The sequence below is a fragment of the Oryzias latipes genome, chromosome 3, assembly GCF_053564925.1.
Source record: "Oryzias latipes strain Hd-rR chromosome 3, Olatipes_Hd-rR_3.1".
In the NCBI taxonomy this organism is placed as follows: domain Eukaryota; kingdom Metazoa; phylum Chordata; class Actinopteri; order Beloniformes; family Adrianichthyidae; genus Oryzias; species Oryzias latipes.
This window is the reverse complement of record NC_136239.1, coordinates 22,544,797-22,559,350: the sequence shown is the minus strand read 5'-3', so window position 1 is coordinate 22,559,350 and position 14,554 is coordinate 22,544,797. Positions and strand designations below refer to the sequence as shown.

General features: G+C 40.6%; 1 protein-coding gene across 1 annotated transcript; it reads right to left on the bottom strand.

Annotated features, from left to right (window-relative positions):
• Positions 1-98: 98 nt before the first annotated feature.
• Positions 99-14,499, bottom strand: ext2 (exostosin glycosyltransferase 2). Its single transcript, XM_004067020.5, has 15 exons — positions 14,295-14,499; positions 13,600-13,940; positions 13,292-13,515; positions 12,894-12,983; positions 11,572-11,688; positions 11,181-11,376; positions 10,731-10,870; positions 10,526-10,619; positions 7,209-7,340; positions 4,793-4,982; positions 2,884-3,050; positions 2,116-2,259; positions 1,899-2,027; positions 1,340-1,422; positions 99-1,228 (listed from the first exon to the last, which is right to left on the bottom strand). Exons 2-15 carry the CDS (start codon positions 13,912-13,914, stop codon positions 1,090-1,092), a joined length of 2,160 nt encoding a protein of 719 aa, XP_004067068.1. The 5' UTR covers positions 13,915-13,940; positions 14,295-14,499; the 3' UTR covers positions 99-1,089.
• Between the last annotated feature and the right edge of the window lie 55 nt (positions 14,500-14,554).

Here is a 14,554-nt window from a genome sequence, read left to right as displayed (position 1 = left end):
CAGCACATATTAACAACAGGTGACAGGCGGAGCAGCAGCATCACAGCGAGCGCTGCTCTGGACGCTCATTGGTTCAACTGCACAGAAAAACAACGATGTCACCTTTTTTATTTTTTATTACCTTAACACATGCAAAACAAAACAAAATGACTCAGACTCCAAAATGTTACTTTACTTATAAACTAGAAATGCCTTCATACAACTCGGCACATTTCCAAAAGTCTGCGAAAACCGATGCAAAAAGGAAAATAAAACAAGGCGGCAGTGATAGTGAAAGACAGCACAGATCTCAAAGTTACACTCTAAACCTTGAAATGTGACACCAAAAAAAATGGAAATTAAAGTAAAAATTTTACAAAACAATAAACGTCGACATTCTACAGGCATTTACGCCAAAACATGGTAAAACCATAAGGCTTACAAATCTGCAGAAAAAGTGCCAAGACGTGTAACTGAAATAACCCTGCTTGTCTTTTACATTTAAGTACAATAAAAGGTCTTTAACAGGAAGTATAAAATCATAGAGAATTAAAACAGTAGCTTAGAATCACTCAAAGTCAGCGGTTGCTCACTATGTCGTCTACGGTTCTGATCTGATCACGTGATGTAATGTACTACTCCCAATCAACGCATAGATGTGTGTCATCATATAGAAGTTTTCTTTATAAACAGAATTTTATAGTGTCACTTTTTGAGAAGCAAAAAAAAAATATATAGACATTTTTGCTGAGAGGTCATAAATTATCCCTATCATACAGCACTGCTGCATAATATGTACACTTCCGGAGGAGCAGTGCTTGTACTCTTCAGCAGTGAAACAGCAACAAAGACAGGTTAACCAGTCGGCCCATCAATCATCAGATGACCTTCGTCCTGTAACATGTCCTGCTTATCGTGCGAATTGTGATTTGAAACACTTGAGAGAAGGTTCTCCATATGAAATGTGTAAAAACTAAACTGCAGCCACTCGAACGGAGACAACTCCAGACGTTTTTAGACTAAATACTGGCATCTTGACACGAAGAAGCACTGTGTTGGTGAAATGTCTTTAAGTGTTGCGAGGAGATCCGCACAGTCGTTGCAGGATTGTCAGAGGCTTCCGATGTTGGGAAAGCTCTTGAGCTTCTCCGGAAAGTCGTCTTTATAGAGCACTGGGTCGGCGCGGTGCTCCACCACCTTCAGAGGCATGGTTCCAAAAACGGAAGCAAACTTGTTGATGCACTCTGACCTACAAACAAATAAGCCGAAGATCAAGCAAAAAAATGTTTGAAAAGCAGGCAGCACAATGAGTGTGTGAAGTAAAAAACTGCACATTATGATAGATTTCTACAAACCGTACCTCTCAACCATGTGAGTCTGATCTAAGGACAGTCCATCAATTGCGGTGCATTCAGGACACTTGAACTTTTTCCGTGGGGTTACCTAAACAGAAACACAGTCCAGTCACACCAACTCCGTGCTCACTCCAGTAATTTGTTCAACCTCGGCAGCCCGGGCAGGAGCTGTCTGCTCTCATTTCATTAGACGTTTATACCCAGCTTAAGCCGGCTGTAGCTGCAAACTGAACACATGAAGGAGAGGCAAGAAAGAAGGGACCTGGAAGGAGGTGAGCAGGTGTAGACACGTGTGGAGGCAACGGTTTGACAGAATGGAATGGACACTTTCTGGTCAGCTTATGAAAACATGCTGGGTGGGGGGTGGAGGAGTGTCGGTGAGTGACAACCAGATAAGGGAGGCAAAGGTTGATGCTCGTGGTCTCTCCACCTTGACAGAAGCGGTAGAATGAAGAAGGTGGGAGGCAGTGATTGCAGAAGGGTGAGAGCTGATCAGACCCAGAGATGTTTGAGGCTTCAGCCTCCCCCAAACCACAGAGGACAATCAAGAGTCCATTGATGTACCTTTATAGGGGCTTTGCCTGTTATGTTAGCCACCAGAAAGTTCATTGCAATATCTTCACAGTTCATGTGAGTGTCCACCCAGTTCTTGATGTCTCCTGGCATCTTGTATGTGTACAAATAGTTGAAGTACTGAAACAGATTTAAAAAAACATTTAGCAGGAATTACTCAACTGGACTGCTTTAAAAACTTTTTTTCCCCATTTCTGACTAAATTTACCTTATGGTAGAAAGCAGCTCCAGTTAAAACCATGGAAACCTCGTTGGTCCACTCCGACTCGTACTTCCACTTTCCCATTTCATGATCCCAGAGGTGCAGGCGGCCTGGGTAGCCCACCAGCCTGTCAGGAAACTCCCTCCACACCTGGAGGAAATCAGCGGACAGGAGAAGGATTGTCTGGCGCGTTCAGCTTCAATGAAGCACTCATGTTGGAAGACGAATGATGCAGAGGCCGTCTGAGATCTGAGAATGAACGATCTAAACTTAAACTACCATCCGTCTCTGTTCTCTCTTTCATCTTGAGGCCAAAAATAACAGCTGAATGTCAACTACTTGAACACCACGTAACTAAACAAAACGCTTGAGGCAGAAAAAAGCTGAACATAATCTTTTAAAAATATTACCAGCAGGAGCTGCGCCTCACATTGAGCACAGAAGGCATCATCACCAATCAGGGAACTTCTACTGTTCTGCCTGTAATTCCATGTAATTAACCCTAAACTGAGGCCATTTTATAAAATGACTGCTAAATGGATTCAGGTGAGTGCTGTGCAACATTAGGCCGAGCAGGTACTGTGTGCATGGAAAGCATCAGCAGCAGACCTGTCAATCTCCTGCCCACATCAAACACACTCAGCAGGAAGTCACCTCTGCGAGCAGCAGGGAATCTGACTGGAATCTCCCTCCGTCACTCTAAACCCTGCCGTCAACCTGAAGGGGATCCATCGTCTTTGTCTCCATTTGGCTTCTGTAGGATGCATTTCTCACCTCATAGCCAAACTGCAGTTCATCAGACGTTAGCATGATGATGTCGTCATCGATGGCGAGCACAGCTTCGGTCTCGATCTCGTCATACGGGAAGAAACGGTTACTCAGCTTGTTCTCTTTTGTTCGCACCACTTTGAGAGGGACGCTGACCTTTGGCCAGAGAGACTCTGACAAAAACATAAAAACACACATAATGGTATGGTGGGTAACTCGTTCACAGTAAAGTCCAGAAAAGTCTTTTATTTTAACACAAACAAAAACATGAAACAGAACAACTGAAAGATGACCAATTTGTCAAAATACTGGTAAATCCATCTATATCACTGTTGGAGGAGGTTTACAGATCGTTGCTCTTAACCACAAACAGAGATTTCCAAACTGTAAGTGGCGATGGAAAATGCCGCCCCGACAGTCAAAACTTCATCCGCAGGCTGACATTGTTACCCGAACCTCAAGCACGTGCAAATCTAACCACACCACGATTCTTCATGAGGCACATCACCAGAGCCTTTTTCTCTGGGAAGCATTTCAAAGATCTTGGGCAGCGTCCATGGCACGACCCACAGCGGAGAGAGATCACAAAGAATGTGTCTCCACATTAATACGGGGACTGGGAGCTGGCAGCCCTAAAGAGGAGCTGCAGGTCCTCCTAATCACATCTGAGGGTTACTGGCAAAAAAAACTATTGTCAGGAAAAATATTGGTAAATACCCCAATCCCCCCACGCACGCACACACACTCTCAGTCAGCCATGCTGTTTCATCTGAGCTCTACAGACAGTTGGCTAAATATCTACTTGGTGTTGAAAATAGAGCAGAAAGATGATAGAACAAAGAGCATTAAAGCACTAAAATAATACGTAAATAAAGTTAATTTCTGAACATTTCACAATGAGATGTGATGTGTAGCTTTATTTCCCAACAGACTAGTTTTATCACAAATTTATATTTCTATAATTGATATAAACCTACGTTCAAATCACCCTCGGCAAAGCGCGTTCAAGAAGCCACTTCCAATGAAAAGTCTATGCTAATGCATGTTCTGAACTTCCACGTTCAAAACTCTAATGTAGCTACGCAGGTTTCTATGACAGTTTTGGACATGTTGAAAGTTAAACCAGGTTGAATATGAACAATCAGGGACTGTGGTTTGGTAGTGACACATGGATTTGGTTTATGAGGTGAACACAGACACGCCAACGGGACCGACGGCATCTGCGTTTGCGTTCCAATAAAGATAAAACCAATGTCCACTCTCCTGACATGATGGTCATCAATATCTGCTATTGCAGGACGCTAGCAATGAACCAAAAAGTTTCTGTGTAAGGCCCAACCATGACATTTGTACTGCTTTGAAATTTTGCGGCAAGCCTCCTCCAACTGTAGGTGGTGGACATGCGCTAATAAACAAAAGGAAAAGAAGAAGCCCCTCCCTGCTTGTCCAGTGTGAACACCATGGGCATTCTTGAACGCTCGTCAAATGACCGGTGTGTACATGACTTAAAGAGAGCTTCATACTGACTGAGAGACGATTTCTTTTGCTGTAACAATTTTAAAGGGCTAAAACCTTCAGTGAAATGTGAAAATCAGAAGCCAAAGAATAAATAAAGGATCAGACAGGAAATGCAAGTTCAGCTCAGACATGTTTACCTGCTTTTAGTTCCTGTTTCTCAAGAGAGAAGTTTGCATATAGCAGTTGTGCTTGTATGATGATCAATTGTTTAAATGAACTAAAAGCTATTATTCAGTCTCTCAAATTGCAGAAAAACAGCAGCAAGTTCAGACAATAACCAGGAAAATTGAAAATAATGAGTTATCTGAAGCCAAAGCTTCATCAGTAACAACTTTTCTTTCTGTGGCTTCAATGTGCAGATAATGTTTCATGGATCTAATTTTCGTGGTACGCTCACCTTCAGGGGGACTTTTGTTCTGATTGTTCCACACCACCAACAGCTTAGCCAAGCTCGGCACCTTGGAGATTTCTGTGATGACCCTGAAGAGACTCTCCACCCGGTCGTAGGTCAGCACCACGGCTGTGAAGCCCGGAGCCCTTGGAGGAATAAGTGGCAGGAACAGTGGACTGTTCACACTGGACCACTTCTACACGGGACAACAAAAACAATACTGGTTAGACCAGAAATGCCATCTTTTCCATGTCAACCGATGTGTCAGCTAAATAGCTTTATCATCAGACATCAAAAATGTATCTTTGATTGATCCCCAGTTTTCTACATAATGACAATCTAGAAAAGTGCCAAACACTCTAAAAGGCAGCACCACAGAAAAAACAGATGTGAAAAGACCTTCATGATTTCTGAGATGTCATTAGACATAAAAATGCAAACACCACACCCAGTTAACTGTATAGACTAAAAGATGAGATACATACATGTACCTCCCGCTAACATTTAAAAGAAAGAAACAGAAAAATTGAAGAAACCTCAGCTACTGCCCACTGTAGGAACAAAAAGAAATTACCCATTAGAAAAAAAGAAAACTTATAATTTTTCCTTTATGAAATATTGTTCAATGCCTCTGGAGAAACAAGCTTGGAGGTTTCAAACATGCTCCATCTTCCAAAACATTCACTCCAAGAGGGTCAAAAACAACTCATTTAAAAACTATAAAGCAGCGGGTTTCTTTAAGTACAAATAAAGGCCGTTTCTTCTCTTCTCTGGTGGCCACAGAGTGATTATGTGGCTCCATCGACGCACGTCTGCCGACAGAAACACAGCCACTAATTTTTTACACATCAGTCACTCCACCACCAATAAAAATGGACTTTACTAGCAAGTGGAAACTTTCCTGTGGTCGTTGTCACATTGTCGTAGGAAAAGATGGGGAAATAATTAAAGTGAGAAACATCAAAAAAAAAAGACTAGAGCATGCTGAGACCACTTAAGCCATTTGTCTAACAGAATAAATGAGATGAAAAGGGAGCCGCATGTCTGAACATCCCCAAAGATCTTAAGGAGCATCTCCTTATTTAAGATTTTATATGTAAACTAAAAAGAAGGGACTTTCTTTAAGGTTTTGCAACTGATGAAGCAGTACTCATTCTAAAAACCTTCAAAAGGACAGAAAAACCTTTTTTTAATCACAGAAAACGACAATGCGTTACAGTGCAGCCACGCTCACATTGACAAAAAAAAAGCACAAGTTTGAAGTTTGGCCAGTTTCTTTTAAAAAGCAGATTATTCCATTTGGGTCAATCTGGTGTTTAGTACCGAAAGGGATTTTGACAAGTGCATGCTGGGAGTTCAAACTATCTGACTGGCAGATTCTTTTTGTCTTTCACTTGGAAGGTTGTTCAAGGTCCTAAAATAGATACTTACAACTGATAGCGCTTTAATCTGAAAGCCCCTCCCCTCCGCTCCAAAGGCTTCTGCAGCTTTAAACAATGTGCTTTCAATTACCACCTTAAAGACTTAAGGAGGAGAGGCGCGGAAAAAAGTCTGCCTGATTTATTTAGTGATTTATGCGAACTCTTCTCACCATCCATTCCTCGAATTGATTGAGAAAAAAAAAACGTTAGCTCTCGTTTGAGGCTGGAGAGGCTAAAGGTCTGCACCCTGACGCAATTAAGATCCTCAGTGACTGGTCAAACTTTAACACCATGGTGATGCTGACAGATTGGACTCATAGCCCATTTTAAACTAGTAATGTCAAGTTTGACATGCTGAAAAGTTAAAAAAAGAATCAAAGTTTCACCATGGTGACTTTGACTTCCAGCTGACTAATTGCAGCATTAAGTGGAGTTTTAACGCAATAGTTGTAGAAATTCGATGGCTAGAAAGGATTACTTTGTATCCACACACACGGTGACATTCGCACGCCTCATTCCCAGGCGTTGCTTGAAGGAATCTCTGGATCAAACCGGGGCTGATTAACAACTCCTGAGAGATGACTGCCGAGCCAACATGTCTGCAGCCGTGGATTCCCACAGCCAGAGCTGCGCTGCATCCAGACACCCATCCTTCTTCATCATTAACAGCGCTGCACAAGACGCAATGACGATAACAAGAAGGAACTTATTTTTCACCACAACCAAGGGAGGTTGTTAGTGCAGAAGTGCTGACACAAACTGGCTGCCTCAGAGAAATCATGACGTGCTGCTTTCAGATGAAGCTATATTTTCAACCGTTTCTCTGCTATAGAGGCTTTGATCAACAGGGAGCAAAAAAGTAAGAAATGGTTTGGTGTGGTAGAGAATTACACTGATCTACTCTTGATGTTAGCCTTCAAGGAACCAAAAACCAAAGCAAAGAAAAATCTGAGAGACAAGACAACACAACGGTATTAACCAGAAATGCAAAAGCCACATACCACCACAGGTGGATTGTTCCACTGCTCGTAAGTGCGGGCCGCATAAGGATAGATGCGGTCATTGATGATCTGCAGCGTCGTCAAACCAACAGCCTTCATGGAGCTAAAGTAGGCATCCCAGAACCAGCGTGCCTGAAGACAAAAGAGGCTTCAAAAGGTGTGCACACAAACAAAACCGCAGAAGAAGAAAACTCTGAATTAAACCTATTTGAAACAAACAACAAATTAATTTGTCCACAGACCCAGCAGTTATTATATGGTTATATATTTTTCCCATATAAACAGCGATTTGTCCTTTTCCTATGTGCATTTTTTGCGTTGAAGGTAAAATAAACTTTAATATTTTTTGTCACTTCAAAGGAAATTATAGTAGAGAAACAACCATATGTCTTTCTTCAGATTCAATTTGGAGATACTTTTGTGGTTTATTTTAATCACATTTTATACAATTACAGGACAAACAAAGTATTACACAAAAGCGCTATTTAAAAAACAAAAGTTAGGTATCCTGTTGTTTAACATTTCTTGTGGTTCTTTGGTCGGACTTCGCTTAACTTTAACAGATGTCTGTTTAAATAACAGACTTTGTGGTGTGAACTCTGAAGCCATATATTAAAGGTTAATGATGCTGGTTCTCTAACAATTTAGATTTTTTTGACTGTGAAGAATCGTCAAAAGGTGAGATCAGAAACAGGGCACAACTATACTAAATGATGGAGCTTTACAGAAAACTCCAAGATAATGTTAACTACCGGTACTCCAAACTTTAGACTAATTCAAATAAGACAATTTTGGTGAATGTTTCACTTTTTCATGTGGGAAAAAAAAAACAGGACCAGAGATTTTCCAGATTCTGAAAGAGAAAAAACAAAACAAAACCCAGCACTCTTTTCCAAAAACCAGGGGTGAAGAGAATCTAAAAGGACTTTCCCATCTCAGGGGTCTATAAATCAACAAGTGATGAAAGTTTCTTTTCCGACCGGGAGGAGGCAGAAAGAACATTTAGCTGGCCCCAGGGCTCATGCAGCCACCCTCCACCCTCTTCCAGCGCCTGCAGGAATTTTTATGAGGAGGGAAGAACAGACATCACTGCGAGAAAAAAGAAACCATCACTTTGGCTTCCATATGCAGCATATGTCCTATGATCACGGCACAGTTAGGTCTGCTGCCGCAGGAGAAAGAGGGACGATGTAAATGACAGCTTAAGCCATTAGGTAACCTCTACACATTAAAACGTTCAACCTGCATGTCAGTGGATACAACCATTTGTTGAAAACCATTAGTGTTTCGCTTTTGTTCTTTTTAAAAGCAGAATTCAAAAAAGTTGGGTTGACGTCAAAATACAGTGAATTGTTAGGCAAGGTGGAGGCCAATATGTGCAACTGCATAAAATCCAGCCAGAAAAAAGCTGAACTTTTTTTGGTTTTTACTGGAATTAAAGAAAAAATACCTGATATTGCATTATACTGTTAGGCCTTTTTGGGCATTAATTGCACAATAAATGCCAAACATTGTTAACATAGATGCAGATTTTTTTTAAATAGAATTAAATTCCTATAAAAATGCAACAGGCATTACATTCTGAATTTTCACTCTGAAAACAACTAAACTAGAAGTAAACAAACCAAAACTCTCAAACATTAGAACAATCTCAGACTGTAAAACAAAGTTTAAGCTCCAAAAGCATTAAAGGTGTAAGTTCCTGTTTAAATCTACGGTCTAGACCCAGTATGTTTTCTCTTTATTGTTGATCACCAGCATAGGAATTGTTAGAACCAAGTTTACGAAGATTTTAAACCTCAGTCTAAGATCCCTGATGTGTTTTCAGAGAACAGAAGAACAACGTGGGACTCCAATCTGTCATATCTTCCTCAGTATTTTCACTTTATAATCTCATGTTTACATTTAAGATGCACTTATATCTCCTGGTAAGAGAACCAAAAAAAAGAAATGCTGGAAGCAGACTAAACATTCCAAGAAGACTAAAAATGCTCATCTTGGAATAAAAAGCTGTTATTTTATACATTGACTTTCAGAAGCAAAGCAAATAGACGACTAAAAAAACCACAGATCAGTTATAGAGAGAAGAGGATTGCGAGAATGACTCGAAAATCAATGATATCATACAAACTTTTGGAACACAGACTTAGAAACCTTTAACATACAATCAGTGTTTCCTTTAAGGAAACAGGAGTAGCACTGCATTATGGGCCATTTCTGTTATCTGAGCACTTATAAAAGGTAAATAAGAAACAAATGTTTGCTTTGAAAGGCTAGAAAAAGCTCTGGATGAAGGCCTATAGATGTTTTGTTTAAGAAGGTTTCCTTTATGTTCCCCAGGGTTAAAGTTTGGATGAAGTAAAACAAAAAATATTTAGAGGTACAAGTTCATGGCTATGTCACTATAAAAAAAAAGCCTGAATGTTAAAAATACTACACATTAAGAGATGTTACCATTCTTTAAAGAAAACTTACTAGCAAGTGGGAACTTTCCTATAGAAACTTTTAGCTGTAGCTCTAAACAGCTGATGTGTTTACAAAAGTTTGTCTTTATAAAGATAAAAAAAGCGGTAATGTTAAAATGTGTTGTTTTGTTTCTATACTATAAATGGGGTACTGTCTTCATGTGGACATCAGCAAGGCCTGCTGAGCCCCCTGCTGGAAAAACTCATAAAATGCTCAAGTTTGAAGGAAAAATATGAAGGAAGAAATCAGAGCTAAAAGTTTTTTGTTTGAACATGCAGTCATTGGCAAATAGTCTCAATTACAAAAACAATTTATGATTGAACCTTTTGTAAAACCTATTTTGCATAAACTACAATTAAGAAGTTCCCACTCATTTGACCAGAAGTAAAGAGAGGTTTGTCCAAACTGTTGACTCATAATAACAGACAGAATTAGGACAAAATGCATGTGAGATAGGTCAATGGTGTCTTCACAACAACACAGGAATAAGAAGGTATTCACAAAGCTGACTCACTCAGTGTTTTTTTTAATATACAAAGTTGCAGAATCTTAAAAAAGTTTGTCTGTTCTTGGGTGACGTGAGAATGTTAGGACCACATATTTCCATTCACAGCCCATCCCAACAAGCCGTAATGAAAACAGTTCCAGATATTTATCGTCTTGATAGTTTTTAGCACACCACACTTACCAAAAATTAAACTAATTCATAAAGCACAAGGTTTTAGGCTTTCTTTTAATTTAATTCAATTTTTGGGTCTTTGGCTTGAAATGTTTGCTCAGTAGAAATGATAATGACCTCGGTTTTTTTGTGTTAAAGATCATTTTACTAAGAGTTTACTTTCTGGCATTACCTGTCTCTGCATTTCTTCAACTTGTCTGTGGGGAATGCTCTTCAGTATGGTGTACATCTCTGACAGCTTCTCCTCTGGAATGACCACAGAAGCCCTGCAAGGGCGTAACAGGACAAAAAGGGCAAAAGAGCAAAGGGAAAATGAAATACATAAGGAAGTCAAAAGGTTTAAAGAGTTGTTTTCATTTCGTAAGAGGCAAGCAGACCTTTTCCAGTCGAGCACTTCAGAAAACGGCAGAATATAGGAGTCAGCCAAAATAACAGGGACACATCCAGCCTGAAGCACATCGCTTAGGGTCGCCTGACCCAGACGTGCCCCTCGCAAGACCACGCAAAAAGAAGATTCCTGTTGACAAATATTTTTAAGAAAACTGTCTACAACATGCTGTACAATATATGGTTCAGAACTACATACTGATAAAAATTGACAGCTTTAATTTCCTGCTTTTTATGAAGTGCAATTAAACATCAGGTAGGTCAAGTCTCCAAATAAAAGGAAAACACCATTTTTTTGGTCAAAAACTTTATGTATAAAAGTGAGATCAAAGCTGAATGTAACTTCATTTACACAGATTATGGGCCACAAACAGGGCTGCAGTTTTAAAAGCTTCTTTTGAACTGAAACTCTTTTTCTGTAATGCTGTTGAGCCTCAAACCTGCAGAATCTGTGGGTAGTCGTACACCTGGCCTTTGTAGCAGCGCTTTCGTGCAGAGGCAGCACCTTGGGACAGATTGCTGCACTTATCCAGGAGAAGAAGAGCTTCTCCATTTTCCTCCTTTAAGCGTTCCAGTTCGGCGCGATACTCTCGGTGAATTGCCGTCTGAGAAGACAGAATGAAGTAACGTCGCGGCCTACGAAGAAAGAAAATAAGAAGCATTAAACTGATTAGTATGTTACAAAATTATTGGGAAAACGTAAATATTTGTTGCCTTGCAATTACTTTAATTCACTTACAAAACCAGCCATATACAGTGTATACTGTAGACAAGTCATGCATTATTCAATTTATAGAGGAAGACATCAGTTACTGTGCAACATCTACTCACCCAGGTTGTCTTTCAGGCAGCTCTACGTCTGCAGACAAGGGGCTGTAAACTGGGATGCTGATATCATAACCTTGCCTGTAGGTCCATGTAGAGAAACCGCCTCCAGCTAAAAGGGCTCTGAAACAAACACACCTGGTTTTAACAAAGCTCTTCCACAGGGAGGTACTCAGTTGGATTCATTGGTTGAATGCTATAAATGCTATAAAGCATTCAACCCCTTGTTTTCCTGTTTCTCTTTCTGTATTTCTTTACTATATTATCTTCAGCCATTTTTTGCCTCTTAACTCCTACAATTTTTCAGTTACTTTAACCATTCAGCTATTAAATGTTCAGCTCTTTCAGCTTTTTCTAGCTATGGTAAATGGCGTATACTTGTATTACGCTTTTCTACCAACAAGGACAAAGCGCTTTACAGTCACAGACCCGTTCACCCAGTCACACACACATTCACACACTGATGGTGGCTCCGCTGCCAAACACAGGCGCCCGCCTACCACCAGAGGCAAGGTGGGGTTTAGTGTCTTGCCCAAGGACACATCGACTCATGGGCGTGCAACAGACTGCAATCTTACGATCATGGTCGGCCGCCCGTGGTGCAGCTATGACTTTTGGTCCTTCAAATCCTTGAACTTTTCAAGATACTCCAGGATTTTTGCCTACATTGAAATACATGGGGAATCCTCGGTGCGGAAGCTCGCTGGTTCGATACCCAGCGCTGGCATTTTTCAAAAAAAACATCTTTCTTGTTTATGTGCTGTTTTGACTTTATTTACGGTCAACTTTTATCATTTCCTTATTATTATTGATTCTTGCCTTTACACGGCTTGTTTTAGTTTTTCAACTATGTCTAAAGTGTTTGTACCATATCATCAACAAAAAGATGAAGAATTCTATCAGAACTGAACTGTTTTTAAACCATACAGCATTAGAGGAAACATAGAAAATGGATGGCTGGATAAACTATTATTAAGTAAATTCATTGCATCAAGTTGTTTTGTTTCTTGCTTAACCCAGCTACTTTTGGACGATGGTAGGATACACCCTGGACAGGTCGCCTGTCTGTCGCAGGGCCACAATATCGCACACCCATACACACTCACACTCACACCTAGGGACAATTTAGAGTAACCAATTAACCTATGAAGCATGTTTTTGGATAGTGGGAGGAAGCTCTATTCCCTGGAGAAAAACCCATGCATGCACGGGGAGAACATGCAAACTCCACACAGAAAGCTCCCAGTCAGAACTGGAACCAGGGCCTTCTTGCTGTGAAGCAAGAGTGCTAACCACTGTTCCCCTCTTATTGAGTGTGTGGGAATTACCTGTCTCTTGGCACATCTAAGGCAGTATTGTAGTCAGGAGGGCCTCCAGGTAACATGTTGAAAAGGAGGTGGTTCATCCCTTTGTCCCATCTAATAAAACAAAAACATGTTTAAAGCTGGAAAGAATGTTTACCAAGTTACAAAGCAAAGAAGAGATTTTTTTTTTATCTAGGAAACTTTTATTAACCGACAGTAGTATGACAAAAATAATCTAAAAGCCATTTTTGCAAATTATAGATTGATCTGCCTGAGCACTAAATTCAACAGCATATATGGTCAACTAAAAATGTCATTTGTCTGGGAAACCTTGCAACCTTGCATTCATGTGGATAAAAGCTTAGCAGCTACAAACTAAACTATTTAATAAAACTGAGTCTAGGTAAATTGAAATGACTTGCCTGGGTAACATTGCCAAAGCTTGAGCCGTCTCCCTGATCCGCAGGGAGTTCTGATTCAGCACATCAATCGAAGGAATAAAAAGACAAGCCCTGGTAACATCATCAGTGTAAAAGTCACTGTCTGAGATTGCACTGAGCAGGTCATTGTATTCCCGTGACAGCCCTGTGCTGCTAATCGGTACCCCGAGTTCATCTGCAAACCTCTGTAGAGGGTAGATATACACCTGCAAAGCATAACAATGCAACAGTCAGCACCAAACATATTAAAGCATATTTTAGTTTAGGCAGCTGTGGAGGATAACAGTTACCTTGATTCTGTTCTTGGGGTTGTAGCCACATCTGTACACATCAAAACAGGTGTGCATGCGGCAGCTGAGGTCCCCCCTCTCGGGAATGGGACTGGATACAGGGAGCCGGATAAGAGGTGCGTCGTGGATGCTGCGCTTGTCGAGGGTCCAGTCCGCTGTGGACTCAATAGAGTGGGGCCAAAACTGAAACATTCCGGTGGCGACCAGTCCGAGCAGCACCACGGAGAAAAGGGTGATGTAGTAAATGCGGTGCTTGATTTTCATCCGTGGGATCAAAGCGGGACCCCGAGAGTTGTATTTCCCAGAGGCATACATGGCTGACAGCTACGTTAGACCAGACGCTGAGAAAATTAACAAATAAATAGTATTAAGAATAACTATATAGATCACACCTGCAGACTTTCTTCTACAGCATAGCTAACCAACCAAGCTAATAATAAACGCGTCCTAACCGCAGTTCCCACGGCTGTATGCTTAACATTTCTTAACCAGAGAATATTGTTACGACAAATGGAACTAAATACACCAAAGTAGAAGAAATAAAGTGAGCTCCAGCTCAAAAAAATAAAACGAACTATTTGTCAGCAGGCGCTAAACGTTAAGCTTCATCGCTGTTTTTTCGCTGTTCTTCATCGTGTTCGGCTAAACCCGAAAATATGTAAACTGATAATATTTCGAAAATATGTCTTACATACCCAGATATAATTGGCTAATGTCCGTTTAGTGCCAATTCATAGCTACAGCTACATATCTAGCTACATTGAGAAAAAACAAATCTCATCTTAGCGTCACTAGCATTAAACAGGAAGTAGTTCAGTGATTTACGGAAGTTTCTTTTCTTTGCTTTTAACTTTTGCGTTCCCGACTCCAGCATGGAGCGCTTTGCTTCCCTCTAGTGGCAGAAAAGGTGTACTGACGTCCTGTTCTTTAGACTGTGAGTGTCTCAATGTTTGGA

Excerpts from the sequence above, each read along its gene's own strand:
- ext2 (XM_004067020.5), bottom strand. The coding sequence starts at position 13,914 with ATGTATGCCTCTGGGAAATACAACTCTCGGGGTCCCGCTTTGATCCCA. Across the intron at positions 13,516-13,599 it reads ACCCCAAGAACAGAATCAAG|GTGTATATCTACCCTCTACA; the intron begins GTAACTGTTATC and ends TATGCTTTGCAG. Across the intron at positions 11,689-12,893 it reads TTAGATGTGCCAAGAGACAG|AGCCCTTTTAGCTGGAGGCG; the intron begins GTAATTCCCACA and ends TGTTTGTTTCAG.